At 42.1% G+C, this 16,093-nt stretch overlaps 1 protein-coding gene across 3 annotated transcripts in view; it reads right to left on the bottom strand.

Annotated features, from left to right (window-relative positions):
* Positions 1-2,059: 2,059 nt before the first annotated feature.
* FAM19A1 (family with sequence similarity 19 member A1, C-C motif chemokine like) overlaps positions 2,060-16,093 on the bottom strand; it is a 443,754-nt gene continuing 429,720 nt past the window's right edge. For all 3 annotated transcript variants that reach the window (XM_025208863.1, XM_025208862.1, XM_025208864.1), the window contains 2 exons: positions 7,786-7,910; positions 2,060-2,448 (listed from right to left, as the gene is read on the bottom strand). In XM_025208863.1, the coding sequence (XP_025064648.1) occupies positions 2,431-2,448; positions 7,786-7,910 (143 nt within the window). In that variant the 3' untranslated portion in view covers positions 2,060-2,430. The remainder of the gene's footprint in view (positions 2,449-7,785; positions 7,911-16,093) is intronic.

Genomic DNA, 16,093 nt, shown 5'->3' with positions numbered 1-16,093 from the left:
GTACAGAGTATTTTTGAAGAGACTATGCACAGGCTTTTTACTTTGCTGATTTTACTGTGCCACCATTTGTTAGAGTTGCTGGTTACTGGAATCAACAGTGCTCTGCCTGAGGTCATCCAAACAATTGGAGGACCCTATATGTACATTGTAAATCGCTATGGGGTCCTATTCGCAGTTGGGGCTCCAAGGTGCAACCATAATAGACGTGCATGATAATGAGTTACTTAAGGAGAGTTACTTTTCATTTATACTGCAGTGCCTGAGACTGAAATCAGTCCCAATGACCCAGGTCTGGGAAGCATCCCTATCAGGAGATATCCTCAGGGCTGAGGCCAGGACCCAGCACTAAACCCAAATGCTGGGATTTCTTTGAAGACTGAACAGGAGACAGGGAACAAATCCCCACCCATGGCACAGAGGCAGACTACTACCATCGTACAAGAGGCCCCAGCACAGCTGATCTGTGTGGTCTGGTGGGAATTCATCTGGTTCAAGACACTCTCCCTCTCTTACCTAGCATCTCCCCCACACAGCTGATCCCGAAAAGGTAGAGCAACAGATTTGTAAGCCTATTTTGATCTCACAGCAACATCTTTTTAAAAGGGAGAGTAATAAAATACTCCTTATGAAGCAAAATATCCATTTTTATTTGGAGCTGTAACACTCACGGTACCAGCCTATGAAGCATGTGTGGAATCCGGCATGACACTCTGCACAGCTACTTCAATGTACATTGCAATTACAGTGACAAATGTATACCTTCTGAAATACCGGGTGTTGAAGTGCTGCCCTGGAGGAGGAAAAAAGTCGGTGGGAGAATTTCTGACTGGCTGTAGGTTACCATTCCCTGTTTTCACTCTGCACTGGATTAAGACTGATTAGCATGGCCCTGGGGGCTTTGTGAGAGAGAGGTAAGTCAGGTGAAAGGAAATTGGAAATGTTAAAGAAGAGAAGTTGGACTGGTGGGGAGAGGGGGAAAAAAAAAGGTCTGAACTTTTGTACTCTTCAGGTTGGCAGCACTGGAAGGACCGAAGGCTAGACTGCGCAGCCTTGATGCAGGTTGGCAAGCACTTTTCCGCCCAAATACGCCTGCTAAAATCAACGGGGAGCCTCACATTCACAAACACAGTGTGGGCTTTCACACTTTTCCCCTTAGCTTTTTATTCCTATCCTCATCGTTCGCGAGGGCCTGCCCACACCGAGAGCTGCAGCGATTTAACGAAAAAGTGGCTATTTAAAACAATTTAGTTAACTGGTTCCAAACTTGTGATTTCAGTTTAAGATTGCCTTACTTCAGTTAAGCTTAAGCTGATTAGTGGCAGGGTTAAACCAAACTGAAATAAAAGTGCCCAACCAGGTTTCAATGCATTTAATGAAATGACTGCAAATTTGTATGTAGAAAGGACTACGGGCTATAGCAACTTGCTCCTTTAGGAAGAATCAAACCGTGTGCCAAAACCTGACTCTTTAAGCAACTGTTAAAAACCAAAAGAAGCTCTTGTTCTGAAGAATTAGCGAGCAAACAATGCAAAACTCTGGAGTTAGTAATCGGGTTTTTACTATAGTCTATACCAGCTATACAAAGTCTGAAGGCATTGCATGTACAGAACATCCTCAATAAGAAGGGAGCCCCCAAGCTCTGCCAAAGAAACTCTGAATACATACTGTACTTTACTCGACAGGTGTCCTTCTCTTCTTCATGGAATATCTAATAGCTCTAAAAATATTTTCTTGGAAGAGGATAGAATCATCACTGTTATATATCAATTAAGTATAAAGTATGGTTATGTAAGCAAAGCCAGCATGCTAGTATTGCACAAGGGGAAAAAAGCCTCCAGAATACAAGAAAATGTAAGAATGCAATTCCTCCGATATCCTGTTGGAAAAAAAGAAAGGAAGCTCCCGATGATGCCTCAGTAGGACTCTTAGCTCTAGGCGTCCTCAGACTGCAGCAGGTTTGCTTTCCCTTTTTTACTGCCATATTTCTCTCTGAAACTGGTAGGCGTCTTCCAGGCCGTTACAAAAAAAATGTACTACAGCAGCTGCAGCAAAGTGTGGTACTATTCAGTTTCTTGAAGATTGAGGCTTTATTTCAAAATATCATATATTTATATATTTATAGATACTTTTAAATAGTATAAACGGTAGATCCGATCGCGTCCATACTCCGTAGTCACGCAAACTTTACCAAAAGAACCATTTTCTTCGGGTTTTTTGTTTTGTTTTTCCGTTTCTGTTGTCAAAAATCTGGGACATTACTTCCACAGAAGATTTTATTTCAGACAGTAAAGCCACTGTTATTATGTGGTAAACAGTCAAAAGTGCAAATAAGAAATCCATTTGGCTTGTAAATGTTGAGATGGTTTAAACTTTTAACGTTTTGTCCTCTAAATCAGCGGTGCTTTCATTGCAGCCATCCAGAAGACTCTGTTAGGTTCTTGGGTGAATCTGCAAGCAATGACATACAATATGTTATGAGATGAAAAACGGGCTGCAATTCGAGCCCGCTGGTAGCACGCGGCTCTGCCAAGAAGCTCTTTGAGGCTGTGGACAGATATATCTTTAAACTGCTTTAAACCAAGGAGCGCTTGCCACTCAGGAGCACCTATCAGCTATTCCAACGTAACTGTTACTGCTGTCTGCTCCTATGCCTGGATAAATGGCATAAATCACTCTAACTGTGAATAAAACAGGGTTCAAGTTGCAATGGTTTCACGCTGCTTATGCTGCGATAGGAGCAGACAGATGTAACAGTTATAGTAGGACTTCTTATAATGGCATAATCTAATGCCAGCGTAACTGTTACATGTGTCCACATTCTGCGTTCGGTGCCTTGTTTCTTGGCCCATCATGGTCTGAGAAGATGGAGGAGTCAATACGTTCAGCTTATGAACGCACACGGGAGTAAAGAGCTTCTCCCACAGCCCGTGAATGCCTGCCTTGTTGAGTGGCATGGATTTACAGAGAAAGCCATGTAATGGGCTGCCTAAATTACAAGAGACAGCAAACTACTAGGAACTGTGAGCAGGTATTTCATTCGCACCACTCTGGAGAGAAGATGGTTTATCCATCCCTAAGGGCATAATAGGCCGTGGAGAGATTATTATTTATAAGAAACACTATACAGTTGATTTAGCTGAGCAAACTAAAGATGCCAGGATGCTGGAGACTGAGGGCTTGAAAGCAACCATGGAGCGAGAGGTCCCCCAGGGTTTGTCTGCCATATCCCCGGGGTTTGAGGGTGCAGCCGGAGTGGGTGGTCAGAGAGGTCCCTGCTAGGATGCCCGGTCACCACAATGTGGGCATATACTGCAGGGGAACAGCTGCTACTTTTCAGGGCTTTTATGACTCTGAATTCAGAATGCCTTGCCAGAAGCTGAAATATTTAGTCATCTTTGATGGGGGTCGGGAAACCCCCCCCCTTTTGTTTGCCCATATGAATAAACCAAGGGGCCAAACTTCCTCCGTCAGTGAAGTCAGTAGCAAAACTTTCCTTGACATGAATAGACTCAGCTGCTAAATCAGGAGGAAAAAAATATTAGCAAAACAGCAGACTGAATGATGAGATGCAGCAGCAACTCTCTTCACTGGAGATGTTTACTGTCTTGTGCTCTTTGCACTACTTCGAAGTGACCTCTTAATTAGAACAACGGCTACAAGAAAAGCAAAGGGCATCGGTGCTCTAAATAGAAATGTCATCGGAGACATGATCCACCATATTAACCTGTTCAAACAGTTAAAAAAAAATCTAAGTTTTTTTTTACCGTTCCCTTCCACACACGTGCACACTAGTCCCATTTTCTGCTCTCTTGGTTTAGCATTGACAAATGAACTCTGCTGGGCTGTCTCTCACACGAGGTAAGGGAATGCTTTTCTCTTTCTCCTGCTGCGACTATCAGCCCCGTCAGTGAAAGAGCTGAACATGCTGTGGGATTCAAGATGCAAAAAACCGTCACAGCTGAAGTGCTGTTGCATCACTTGGCAAACCAGTGGGAAATGTTAGCAGATCTTTCCCTCCTAGCAGTCAGGAGATGATATGAAAAATAAGGTGCCTTGGATTCAAGATAGTGATGTGAAGTGTCATTTTATTGGTTATAGAGTGGGGGAGATGGACTCAGGAGACCTGGGTTTTATTCCCAGTTCACCCACTGAATGGCAGGGTAACCATAGGCAAGACACTTAAGGGCAATGCACTTTAGTTTCTCCCATTTGTAAAAGGAGGATAAGAACTTGGTGTGCGTTTGCAAAGCACCGTGAGGAGCATCATACCAATGCAGAGCAGCATTATTAGCATAGATTATAGTGAACATCATGCAATTTGTTGCATCGCATGCACATGGAGTGGGGGTCACCCCTGGTACACATGGCAAACCAAAGGTCCCCTCTGAATTACTTATCATGGGGACACTGCAGCACAGCGTGGCTGATGGCAGTAGGGTGCGAGCCACCAACTCTGGATGCATCTGAGGCAAGGGCAGGCAATTATTTTGGGTGGAGGGCCGCTTATGGAGTTTTGGTAAGCCATTGAGGGCCACATGACAGGCAGCCAGCGGCAGATAAATATTAATTTTCTAAACTTTTTAGGGGCCCTGCGGGCTGGATAGAATGGCTTGGCGGGCTGCATGTGGCCCATGGGCCATATTTTGCCCACCCCTGATCTTAGGTCATAAGGTGATATGGAAAGCTGCAGTGTAAGGGGTCCTGGGGGTCTCTAGCTAGTGTTCCAGCCCAGAAAACAGCAGCCCTGCTCACTGGCCCTGAGGAAGGAGGGCAATTTTCACCTCGCACCCCCTGCCATCTGCCTAACTAGAATCCCACCATTTCACTGTGTGACCTCACAGCAAGGTGCCCGATCCTTGGGGGAAGGAAGAGGAGAGCTTAAAAACTTTCCAAATAATCTCCCAAACTCAAGCTGATGTTAGAGCGAGTGGAGAGAGAGAAAAACAAGGGTAAAGCAAGACCAAAAGCTCAATTAGAAATGATTTCTCTCCAATGTTCAGTCAACCGCTCTATCAACAGACTATCAATAAGTCAACTGTCAACAGTCCTTTAAGTCTTGGGCTTGAAGACTTTAGCCCTTTTACTTTTACCATGGTTTAGTAATTAAAGTCAACTATGCATGCAAAAAGAAGGAGCATAAGCTTTACCACAGTGGTCAGAACAGTGGTCCAGCTAGTCCAGTATCTTGGCGTAGATAGTGCTCAGTGGCTGTGTTAATGTGCCTGAATTTTCTTTGCAGAATTGGGACCCTCCTGATCTGGACTTTGGGGAATTGGGACCCTCCTGATCCCCACATGGCTGGCAGGTAGTGTCCTGACCCAATCTCCACATGGCTGGGATGCAGCAATACCAGTCGCTGGGACAGCTCTCCTGGCCATATGGGGATCGGGACGGGTCCTGCAGCTGATACAGCTCCTCCCCTGCATCAAGGCTTGGCCAAGCAGCAAGGGACCTCCTGCTCCAGTGTCTACACATGCACTACTGTGCAGTACCTAATGTGCTGTTAATCTAGTACCTGTATTTCCTGGTATTACCAAATTGGGCATTAGTCTAATTTACTGTGCAGTAAATCCTGCGCATGTGTAGACAGTGACGCTTTACTGCACATTAGATTAGTCTGATGCGCAGTAAAGCATTTTGTGTAGACGCACCCAGTAGTAGCCACTTCAGAGGAGGAATAAACGTCTGTGGAATAATGTACTAGGGGAGAAATTCCTTCTTTCCTAGTAGAAACAAAAAAAAAAAAGTTTTTTTTTCTCCAAAGAAAAACCTTTACTTATGTACTTCAATCCTACCTAAAACAATGGTGGATGTTTTCATGGTCAGACCACCAGCTGTCTTGCACTCCCTCCCAACGTGCTCTTTTGCATACAGAGCAGACCTGCAGCAAAACTGTTTAGGACCCACGATGACCTATGCTAAGCTTTTTGCTAACCATCATGGATACACCTGTCCAGCTTGTGACGATTCTTTTGGTGTGCACACTTTGGAATATATGCAAACAAATACACATAGGATATAACAGCATTGCAACCCTCACTCAGCTGCTTTTGGACAATATATTACTATAGCGTATCTTTTGCTTATATATGACACTAAATGACACTGAGCTTTATACGATAAAAAATTCTATTCTGATAGCTTTTTTTTTTTTTTTTGCTGAATAAGGCTCAGTGGAGGGAATTTATGCAAAGTTTCAATAATCCCAAAAGATATGCAGGATTTATGTTTAGAAGATTTAAGAGAGTTGCTAAGCATACCATACCACTGCGGCTTTACCAAATTGTGTTGAGTAACAATATTGTAAGGAAACAAAGCAAAATGCTACTGGAAGCAGCATTAAAAGATATCCCACACTAACTAATTAAAATAATGCCTATGGGCAAATGACAGAAGTATTTTTTTTCATTTCTGAACACTCACCTCTGTAGGTATTTAATTTAAATGAACTACAGTAATGCATACTGAGTAGATTAGATCATACATCTGAATACGAATGGAACAGCTACGTTTCTGGCAATATTATTACTCACCACTGGTTCATATGATACTGGATGATAGAGTTGAAGACATAACGAATTCATATAAAACCTAATTAATTTCCTAAATTATGATCTGCAAGACAGACTGCAGGATTCCAGAGGTGTTATGTTATTAGTGTTGTTTTTGTGCTAGATTTTTTAAAAATATGTAAATGACAAAGTGTTAAAATTCGTCTGCATATTGCTTGTGAATTTTTAATATCCCTTTAATATCACTTTCCCCTTTCTGAAATTTCTGATTCACTGGGGAAAAAAGTTAGTGCTCTGAAAAATAGTATGCAAATGGTGTTTTCATTCTCCCCTACAGTAATTTGCTATATCCAAGTGCTATTTCCGTTACAAACAGGCAAGTTGCAAGCATGGGGTAGCTCTTACCTACATCACCCTGCAAATAGCTGGAGGAAGAAATTGTGATGCAGAGAGTCACAGTGTCCCCCTCTGCTTCCTTGGTTGCCCTGGGTGTGGGAGGCTGACTTGCGGCAGACCTTTTTAGGGCACTCATTGACATTTCTTGCAGGGAAAATTGCTTATGTATATATTTGAATGATTTATTTAAACTTGGTGACCTCCCTGGAGGCCAACAAGAACTGTCCTGGAGGATATCGCTTGGAGAAACTGCTTGCATGTTCATCTCAGGGGTAAGAACCTATAGAGAGGAGCAATATAGTTCAAAAGCCATAAGGCTTTTAGTTCAAAAACCATAAGGCTTTTGAAGGGAGGCCAATGGGCTGAAATCATCATCCTCGTGGCAAGACCGTGGGGCAGAGCAGACTTCTCTCTGTAGGCTGGAGACAGGGAGGAGAGAAGTCGTGGGGACCACAGGACAGCGCAGCTACTGGAGCCTCTTAGAGGAAGAGGGCAAATGGGACACGGGGGCAAGGGGAGTCATGGGATGATGTGATGTGCTTGTCTGCAGTGGCTGAGGACTGGAGCGGATGACCCAGGAGGTCTGTTCACCCCTTTGTTCTTGTCTGCGGATGGGACTCCAAGCTACTTCTTGGAGACAATGATATTAAGAAAGGGACGCGGTGATTCAGTAAGGCCAGGATGCCAGTCTGAACACCAGAGGTCAGCTGAGCATCCTGAGCCTTGGGATGAATTAAGCAGTGAACACAAGTGATGACTCCTGGAAAGCAACGTGCTTTACAGTTGCCGTAGTGGCTTGAAAATGCTACAGGTGTTTGTTGCAGGAGCAAGCGAGTCCCTTCCCTGTTAAAGGTGTATGACTGGAAACATGACTTACTCTGGTGGTCTTGATCTTATTGCCGGTTGCACACATCCATCCAGAATTATCAGGCAGCGTCTTACATTCTTCCCCCTCTAGGCACGGCTCCATCTCACACCACCATTTCCCGATCACTATCGAAGCTAAAAAGGAATGGACAAGATTGATAACTTCATCCGGGTGCATCACAGTGAGACGTCTTGTTCAGTCAAACTATGATATGCCAAAATCCCACGGAAGAGGATGAGTTTCCATTACAAGTCCTCCAAATTTAATTTAATGGTAAAGGTCTTATGAAGCCATTATTTGTACTGCATCTCCTAATAGGAGACTTTTTTGGTGGCATAATATTGCTTTGCATAGGCTCATAGTCTGTATGGCACCTGTTTTCTATTATGTCCCAAGACTGCAGCTAATAGTGTGACATGAAATGCAATTTCCCATCATAGAAGAATCCTACCACTCCAGCTGCTGCTTTATTTTTTACGTGTAGCTGTCCAGGGCCCATCGGTGTATCATTTGTTTGCAGCGTGTTTAGCATTTATCAGCATTTCTATAAAACGGCAGTTCATTAGGTACAAAATACAACAGTAATGGATAGAATAATTGGATTCCACCTCAATGCCTATGGTCTGCTTATTACATCTACATATAATTCCTCATACCCAACCTCCATGTATCATTATCAGTATTTTCCAATAGCGACTAAATGAGTCCTATTGAAAAGAGATGGAACCAGAGGGATGTACCTGTCTCAGGGCTGAAGTTGAAGGATGGTTGATATGGTTTGTTCTGGAATTGCAACCAGTTACTAAAGACATAGATCTATGAGACTTCCTTTCCCATCACATGGCCCAAATCACCCCCTGTGCCAAATGCAGGCACCTCTTCAGAAATACTTCATGTTTTATCCCTTCCTGTACCATCTTCAGATGCTGTATAAACACTACTCATTCATTCCCCGATCAAACCGCAGTGGGACTAGAAGACCCTGTTATGACTCGGAACATCAAGCAAAGAGCCACGGACAGTGAGCAGTGTTATGGGGCCAGAATTAAAAGTATTTCCTAACATTCATGTATTTGTTTTATTGACTTTAACCTTAACTTTCAATTTCCAAATGTTTATCATCTTGAATAACGACAGTGCTCTAATGTTGTCTGGCGTTAATTGATGTGGGTGTATTTACAACCTTGAGTGTATCTTAATGAAGGTTTTTGCCTGGGAGTTGGTATCTGTGTATAACCTTAACTGTATCTTAATGACATTTTTTGTCTGGGGATTTTGATAAGATTTAGCTGACCTTGCAAATTAAAAGTAGTTGGTGCATGAGTTGTTCTATCCTCCGTTTTTTTTTCCCCCCTGGCAAGAATTAATTTCTTGGTTGCGCTCATAATGCTTAAGCATCAAAACTCTTCATAGGAAGTACAGATATTTAACTCATTGCTGCCTCCCAGCATGACAGTGTCAAATGTTTAAGTCCATGTCCATGCATAACATATGTTTAAAATGTGAGGTTTATTTAACTCAGAAGGTTTTAGGAGATACTCATAAGCTATGGCCATATCAGATCATTTTGGATACAAAATATGGAGTCCGGTTTATGCTTACACAGGTGTTTTATAACCAAATGTCCAAACTAGTTGGTTTAATGCTGTACCACAGAAATGCAGCTGTGTACCTGTTACTGCCGAGAAAAATAAACAAACCAAAACCTAACCTCCAAACTCAAGCTATTTAAAACATTATTAGACATAAGAAATATTTGAATAACTGTCCTTTCCTTCTCATTGAGCTCTAACGGGCCTCCTTCTTGATGTGCTACTGATGATCAGACAACATTTTGCCTCCTATACTAGACTAGCTGCATTTTTCCGTCTTGACAGAGGGCTCCAAGGCCAGAGATGATAGGCTTGTGGGGAAAAAGATAATCCAGTGCATCTCTGACCCAGAAAAAAACCCAGTAAAACGAGAAAGGTTTGATTAGCATATTAATGAAAATGCCAGACTTGACTGCCACCCAGCCCGGGCAATGTCTGCCAGGAGTGGAAGAGGATGGTGTTAGGAAATTAGGGTTATGGTCAGAGCCGGAAAACATGGATATGTTAGTGGAAGGCAGGCAGATGCTGAGTGAGTTAGAGAAGGGTCTGGCTGGACTGGAGGTGGCTGGGACACGCGTGAACACAACAGTTTTCAATACATTTTGATTTGCATGAATTCCCCTCCCTTTTGGAGAGGTCAGGATGGTCTGACCCAGATCTTCAGAAGTTTGCTCATCACGGCCGCCTCTACAGAGCTATGCCAGCCGCATGGCTCTATCATCCCTATGTATGCTCCCTCCAAACCCACCCAGTCTTCCAGCCCTACTGCTCCACTTCTCGATCACTTGGAAAAGGGAGAGTCTGATTTTACTTCCAAGGGGGAAATTGCCTTTTTCCAGTGCCATTGCAATGCAGCATTTTGTCACTGGTTTTCCAAGGAGGCACATGAAAAATGAACTACTGCCAGCAGGGTCAGCCTTCAGTAACTCTGCATTCTTCTGACAGCCTCCTACCTAATTCCCTGCCCTTGTTAATGATTCCTCGCCTTTCTGACTAAACTTCCTTTGCAGCCGGCTAACAAATAGGACTGTGTGTGTGTTTGCATATGTACATTCTGCACCCATGTGCACACGACATTTAAGGGAGCATATTAATACATCCAAGTGGAAGAGGCTGGCTAGGCCATAAAAAAAATTATCCTTCTAATCACAGTAACGAATTTAAATAATCCAAGACAAAACAATGCCACTTCTCCAAAAGATAAACTGATTTCTGTACAGAGCTGCTAATAAAAAAAGCTGCAAAACAACAATGCTGGTTTATACTGTCCATTGCAATCCTGTGAATAATCTACATAGGAATTAACCAAGAGCTTCCTGTATTATTGTTCCTAAAACTCCTCCTGGTCTAGAATGTAATTCCTAATGGTAGCTGAAGGGATCCCAGGTCCTTTTCCATTCCAGAGCATGTGAAGCCACACGTCTGGCCACACTAATCTGGTCTTCTATCACCCGGATCAGACAGCGGCGCCAAGTCCTGAATGTGGAATTGCCTGTCCAAGGAATATTTATTCCTTGGACAGGCAAGGAAGGACTTGGATTGCACGAAGGACTGGGCTTTCAGTTGCCATGTTTTCTTGCAATGCAGGAAACAGGCATCTGGTCCTTGTATGCCTCCAGGTCTGAAGAAAGGCACTGATGAGTTAGAACAAATTACTTAAGTTATCCATGGTATCATTCATCTTTCCACTTGCAGATTATTGCAAATATTTATCAGCCAGTACATCAGCTGTCTTTACATACCAAATTGAAAGCTTCCTTATACATGTGTTTATGAGGTAGCCTAATGATGTATTAGCATATCATTCTCAGATAGCTTACGAATGTTACTAACGGTGAGAGAAAAATGATCAAAATTCTCTCTGCCAGGCCAGAAAACATGCACAGAGTGAATGCCCACACCAGTAGTAACTGGAGCAATAACTACAGAAGTATTTATCCCTAGATGCATAAAAAAAAGAAAATGAGGAAAGGGACCCACACTAATTGCTATACATGAGAAAAAAAAATCTCAGTGATATGATTTCAAACAGAGAGAGAGAGTAATTGCTACTTCATATGGGAGAGGAAGGCAAGAGACCCAGAAAAGAAGATGTGCTTGCTTGATACTGGGTGCTATAATCCTAGCTGTTAAGGGGCAATGCTCTTTACAAGTCTGAAACACTGTGAAAAAAATGCTTTCAAGAGGCATCAAAAAGTGGACATCCCTCACCAGAGGTATAACTAGCACTCCTTGCGTCCTGGGCAGAGATGATGCTGAGTGGCAGTGGGCGGGTGTAGAGGGCTATGGGCTTTTGCTGGTGCCCCCTTTACATTTGTGCCTGGGGCTGGTGCCCAGCTCACCCTGCCCCACTTCCACCACTGGCACCTACTCGGGTTTAGACAGGTTCTCCAAAGCTTCACTGGATATTTTCCCAATAATAACAAAAAACCCCCCAAAACCCAGGGTGGGTGGTGATTTTAGGAAAGTTCTTCTATATCTAGTCTCATCTGGAAGTGTCCCATCATGCCCCCTGAAGTGTGGTGGACAGGTTCCTAATTGAAAAGGACAGTAGAGAGATAATAATAAAGTCTTGTTACTACTTCCAGTATTAACATGTGGGTCAAACTGCTTCCAAGCCCACCCCCCAAAAGTCTTGTAATAAAACACAGGAGTTAAGAGACTGCTATAAAGACGTAAGGAAGAGCTCTTCCAATACTCTGCTACACACAGCTTCCAAGAGTGTTGTTATACAGCTAAATATTTATATGTTGCATCTCTGAATTTTTTACTCAATGGCACATTGTTGCAGGGAGTTCTGGTGCCAAATTGCGATGCTTTAGGTCCCGCTGGAAGTCTGCTAGTCTTGATGGCAGCTTGTCTTCTGGGTGCTTGCCGGTCTTTACTCTTCTGCTTGATTTCCAAGTTGCACTCTCGCAGCTCGCTTCAAAGAGGCAGTTTTTGCTTTGTGATGAACCAGGGGGTTGACTAGTTAACTCTGACTGAGACTGGCTATGCTCGTCGGAGCAAGTTATCCAAGCAAGAGAATGCAGGTTGACACTGTTTAGCCTGCCCCACTCAGACATCTGTTCAAGTGCTTGTGTGTGTGTATGTGAGAGAGGGAGAACTATTAAAATTAAGATGCTTGTCCTCTATACTTCAGGCTTCAGGAGTTTTGGGGAGCCCCTGCATTTCCTACTAACTATGTACTAACTACATGTTTCCATGTACTAACTACTGAGGTCAGGATTAGAGTCACACAATTAGGTTTTAACCTTACTTAGTCTTAGTCACCAGGCACAGAACAATGTCATGGGTTTTGGATGTTCACATCATGCTGAATTAGAAGCTCAACATGCTCTTGCATGTTTTTCGCTGTGTTCTTTGCCAACATCTGGGGAATACATCAAACACAGCTGTTTTTCCATGCAAGACTAATTTTTCAGAGCCTTTAGCCGTTGGGGGTATGGAGTGAAATCAGTTATGATACACAAGGAGCCTTGGCTTTTGCTGCCTTATCTTTTTTTTCTTTTGTTAAGATGGAAATAGTTCATTTCTGATTTTTTTTTTTCCAAAGGAAAACAAATCTTTTATGGAAAGTTAAAAAACATGTCACCACATAATGAACACTGTTGGTTGGAGAATGGATATTTTTTGTGGAAAACCTTAAACTGTAAGCTGTTTGGGGCAGGGAACATTTCTTTTTGTTTCGTATTTGCATAGCACCTCCACTGTTGGGTCTTGGTGCATGAATGGCTGTTGTTTCTAATGGCTATTACTATACAAATAACAAGTAAAGAATACTATTTCCACTTCGAATTTCATGATCAGATACATTCCCTCAAGGCAGAAAAAACAGAGAGAACACCACAAAATTATCTAGTTTGAGGTCAAAAGCATACAAAAATATCAGGGGTTACATCTCTTTCAGTTGAAACCCTAAATGTAATCAGGTATGACTTGTATTCAGCCCATGTTTGAAAAAGAGATACAGGGTATGTCTACATGTGCATTTATGCTGGTTTAAATTTACTGTGCAGTAAGCAGGAATAGGCTGGTGTCTACACATGTAGGCATTAAAGCGCATTAATGCTGTGTGGACTGACTTGGGACTAAAGAGTAACTAGGAACGGACTTGGGCTAAGGACATGTTTTACCGCGCAGTAACTAATTGGGCATAAATTTGATACCTGCATGAAGCAGGTATCAAATTTACGCTCAAGTCAGCATAAGTTGCCATATTTACTGTGTGCTACGCGCGTGCGCATGTAGACTATACCTATAATTTCGGTAAGTTTGGTTACTCCGCAGTAAATGCGCACGTGTAAACACACCCACAGAGTCTTTTTGTCAAAGCTGGCAACAAAGCGTTACCCAGTTTTGCAAGTTGCTATGAAATGTCTTGCTGCTCTTGGCTTTGTGTTTAGCTACCAAGTCACAGCAGTGAGTAGCCAGGGGTGTACAGGAGGAGGTCTGGAAGACAGGTCCAAAACTACTTAGATTTATTCTTGCTATTTGATGGGAAGTGTAAAAAACTGCAAGCAATTGCAGACATAATTTCCCTTAACTTTCTTGTGTCTCAGTTTAGGAAATTGCTTTTAAAAATGTCTCAGTCACCGAAAACAATGAGACTTAATTAGAGTTTGCAAAAAGCGCGTGAAAACATGAGCCTTACAGAAGGGCAAAGCGTTATTATATGTTTTGGCTTCTTTTTACATCTGTTTTGAGAGGACACGTTACATAACAGGCATCCAAAATTGATTCTCAATTTGCTACTGTAAAGCTACAAGCAGCAATCTACCACTTTATACCTTCGATAGAGTAAAGGCATTTTGTTTTTATACAGGGAAAAGAAAATATTAAAATGTGCCTCCTCTTGATCATAGGTATCAAGTTACTCCAGAAAATAACGGGCAGAGAGTTAGCTTGCAAAACCAGTATGGCAATCTCTGCAGTAATGGGAAAGTTGCAGCGTAAGTGTAAGGCATTCCATTTTAATCTAGCTCCCACTAGAGAAGATTGATATAAATAAAATTTAAATAGAGAACACATTTCAGATGCCAGCAGTGAAAAAGACTTTGTCAGCCTAATGAAAAGATATCAATTTTCTCTACTTTATTCAATAAATTGTGAGTCATTTTCTAAATGGATTAGATTAAAGGAAAGTTCAAACTCCCAGTGAGAGACTCTTGCCACTTGAGCCAACGGAAATAGCACAGGGGTAGCTAAAACCTTTTAGATGGTTTCACTTCTATAAAAATTGATACAAACTGGAATAGGAGTATCTGTAACCCTGTGCTCACCTATCCCTTAAAAACCAAAATCTCAGAGAATTGAATGAGACAAATAGTTTCTCTTATTGTATTACAATGTCATGGGGTGCAAAGCAAATAGCAGGACTGGGGACGCGACAATCCTAGGAGGAGGAGAAGGCTGGAATGAAAGAATATAGCATCTCAAGCATTATGTATTTCAAAACTAGATACTGAGATACAATTTATTCTGGGAGATGTACAGGCTGATAAGTTAAAGAATAAAAATACAAAACAAAAGATTTCAGGTTGAATAACACTGCCTAGTAGAAATAGAGGATGTTTTCTGCTGGGAGTTCAGCAAGCTATCTGCTTTAATTCAATCTAACTCAATTTTAGAGACATCAATCTAATGCTCATGCAGCGTAATACTTTGTAGCCTTTGATAACAGATTGCTGGTGATACTGGAGAGACCGATATTTCCCCATGTTTAAAATAAAAGCCTACTGCAATCATTGATGACAATTTAGCAAGCGATGGCTCAGATCTTTGTAATTGCCTCAGATTAATGTTTACTTTATTAATTTAATTTTTAAAAATTGTCCAGTCGTTAAAGGAAGGCCAAAAATATTAGTGTATTTCTTTTAGAACTTTCTAATCTTTCCAATATCTCTGGGAGCTTGAATCTTGACTTCCATGAGAGCAGAAACTTTAAGCAACAGAGCAAAATATACTGCTTTTTTGGCTAGGACTCTGGCTGTTTTGTGCTATATTCAGCATCAAGAGTAGTGATATTTTATAAACATGAGTCCAGGGTCTGAAGAATATGGTATGCCACATTGAAATAAATTCTTAGGCAGGTTAGATTGGATGGAAGAACAACTATGGTGAACTGTAAATGTGAAGATCTGTAAGTAAGGTGTAAATTCAATAGCATGAAAGGAATCCTTAGTGGAAAAGCACTTAAGCAGCCCAGTTTTGAAGAGTTATCAAGCTACAAAAGTGCTATCTACAGACGTTACGTTTTTCTAGGTTTAACCTGAACTACAGCTCTCACTATAGACACGTGGACATCTGTAGTCTGAATTAAAATTGGCTCCGATCCAAAATAACTAATCCTCATCAAACGAGGATTAAAGTTAACGCAGACTCGGGCAGTCCGAACTAGGCGACTGTATTAATGAACATGTATATACAGCAATATATACAGTATCTAGGGCTTGTTGTTGCTTGTTCCCACCACAAGATATAGCAAGCGAGTGCAGTTGCGTGGCCCTAAGGTGCAGAAATGCAGGAAAACCTCCCTGATGGTCAATGATCGTCTATTAACCCTTAACTGGAACTGAAATGTGATTCAAACTGTGTGATGTGAACCAGTGAACATGGTTTAGAAAATGGTGAGCAAGCCTACAAATGCCCTAGTGTAGAGTACTTCCCGTGCTTTCTGCCAGAGTAACGGCAGCAGGCACAGTGCTGTCTACCATTGGGAGGAA

This window comes from Alligator sinensis, unplaced genomic scaffold (assembly GCF_000455745.1).
Source record: "Alligator sinensis unplaced genomic scaffold, ASM45574v1 scaffold937_1, whole genome shotgun sequence".
NCBI lineage: Eukaryota > Metazoa > Chordata > Crocodylia > Alligatoridae > Alligator > Alligator sinensis.
This window is presented reverse-complemented; position numbering and strand designations above follow the sequence as displayed.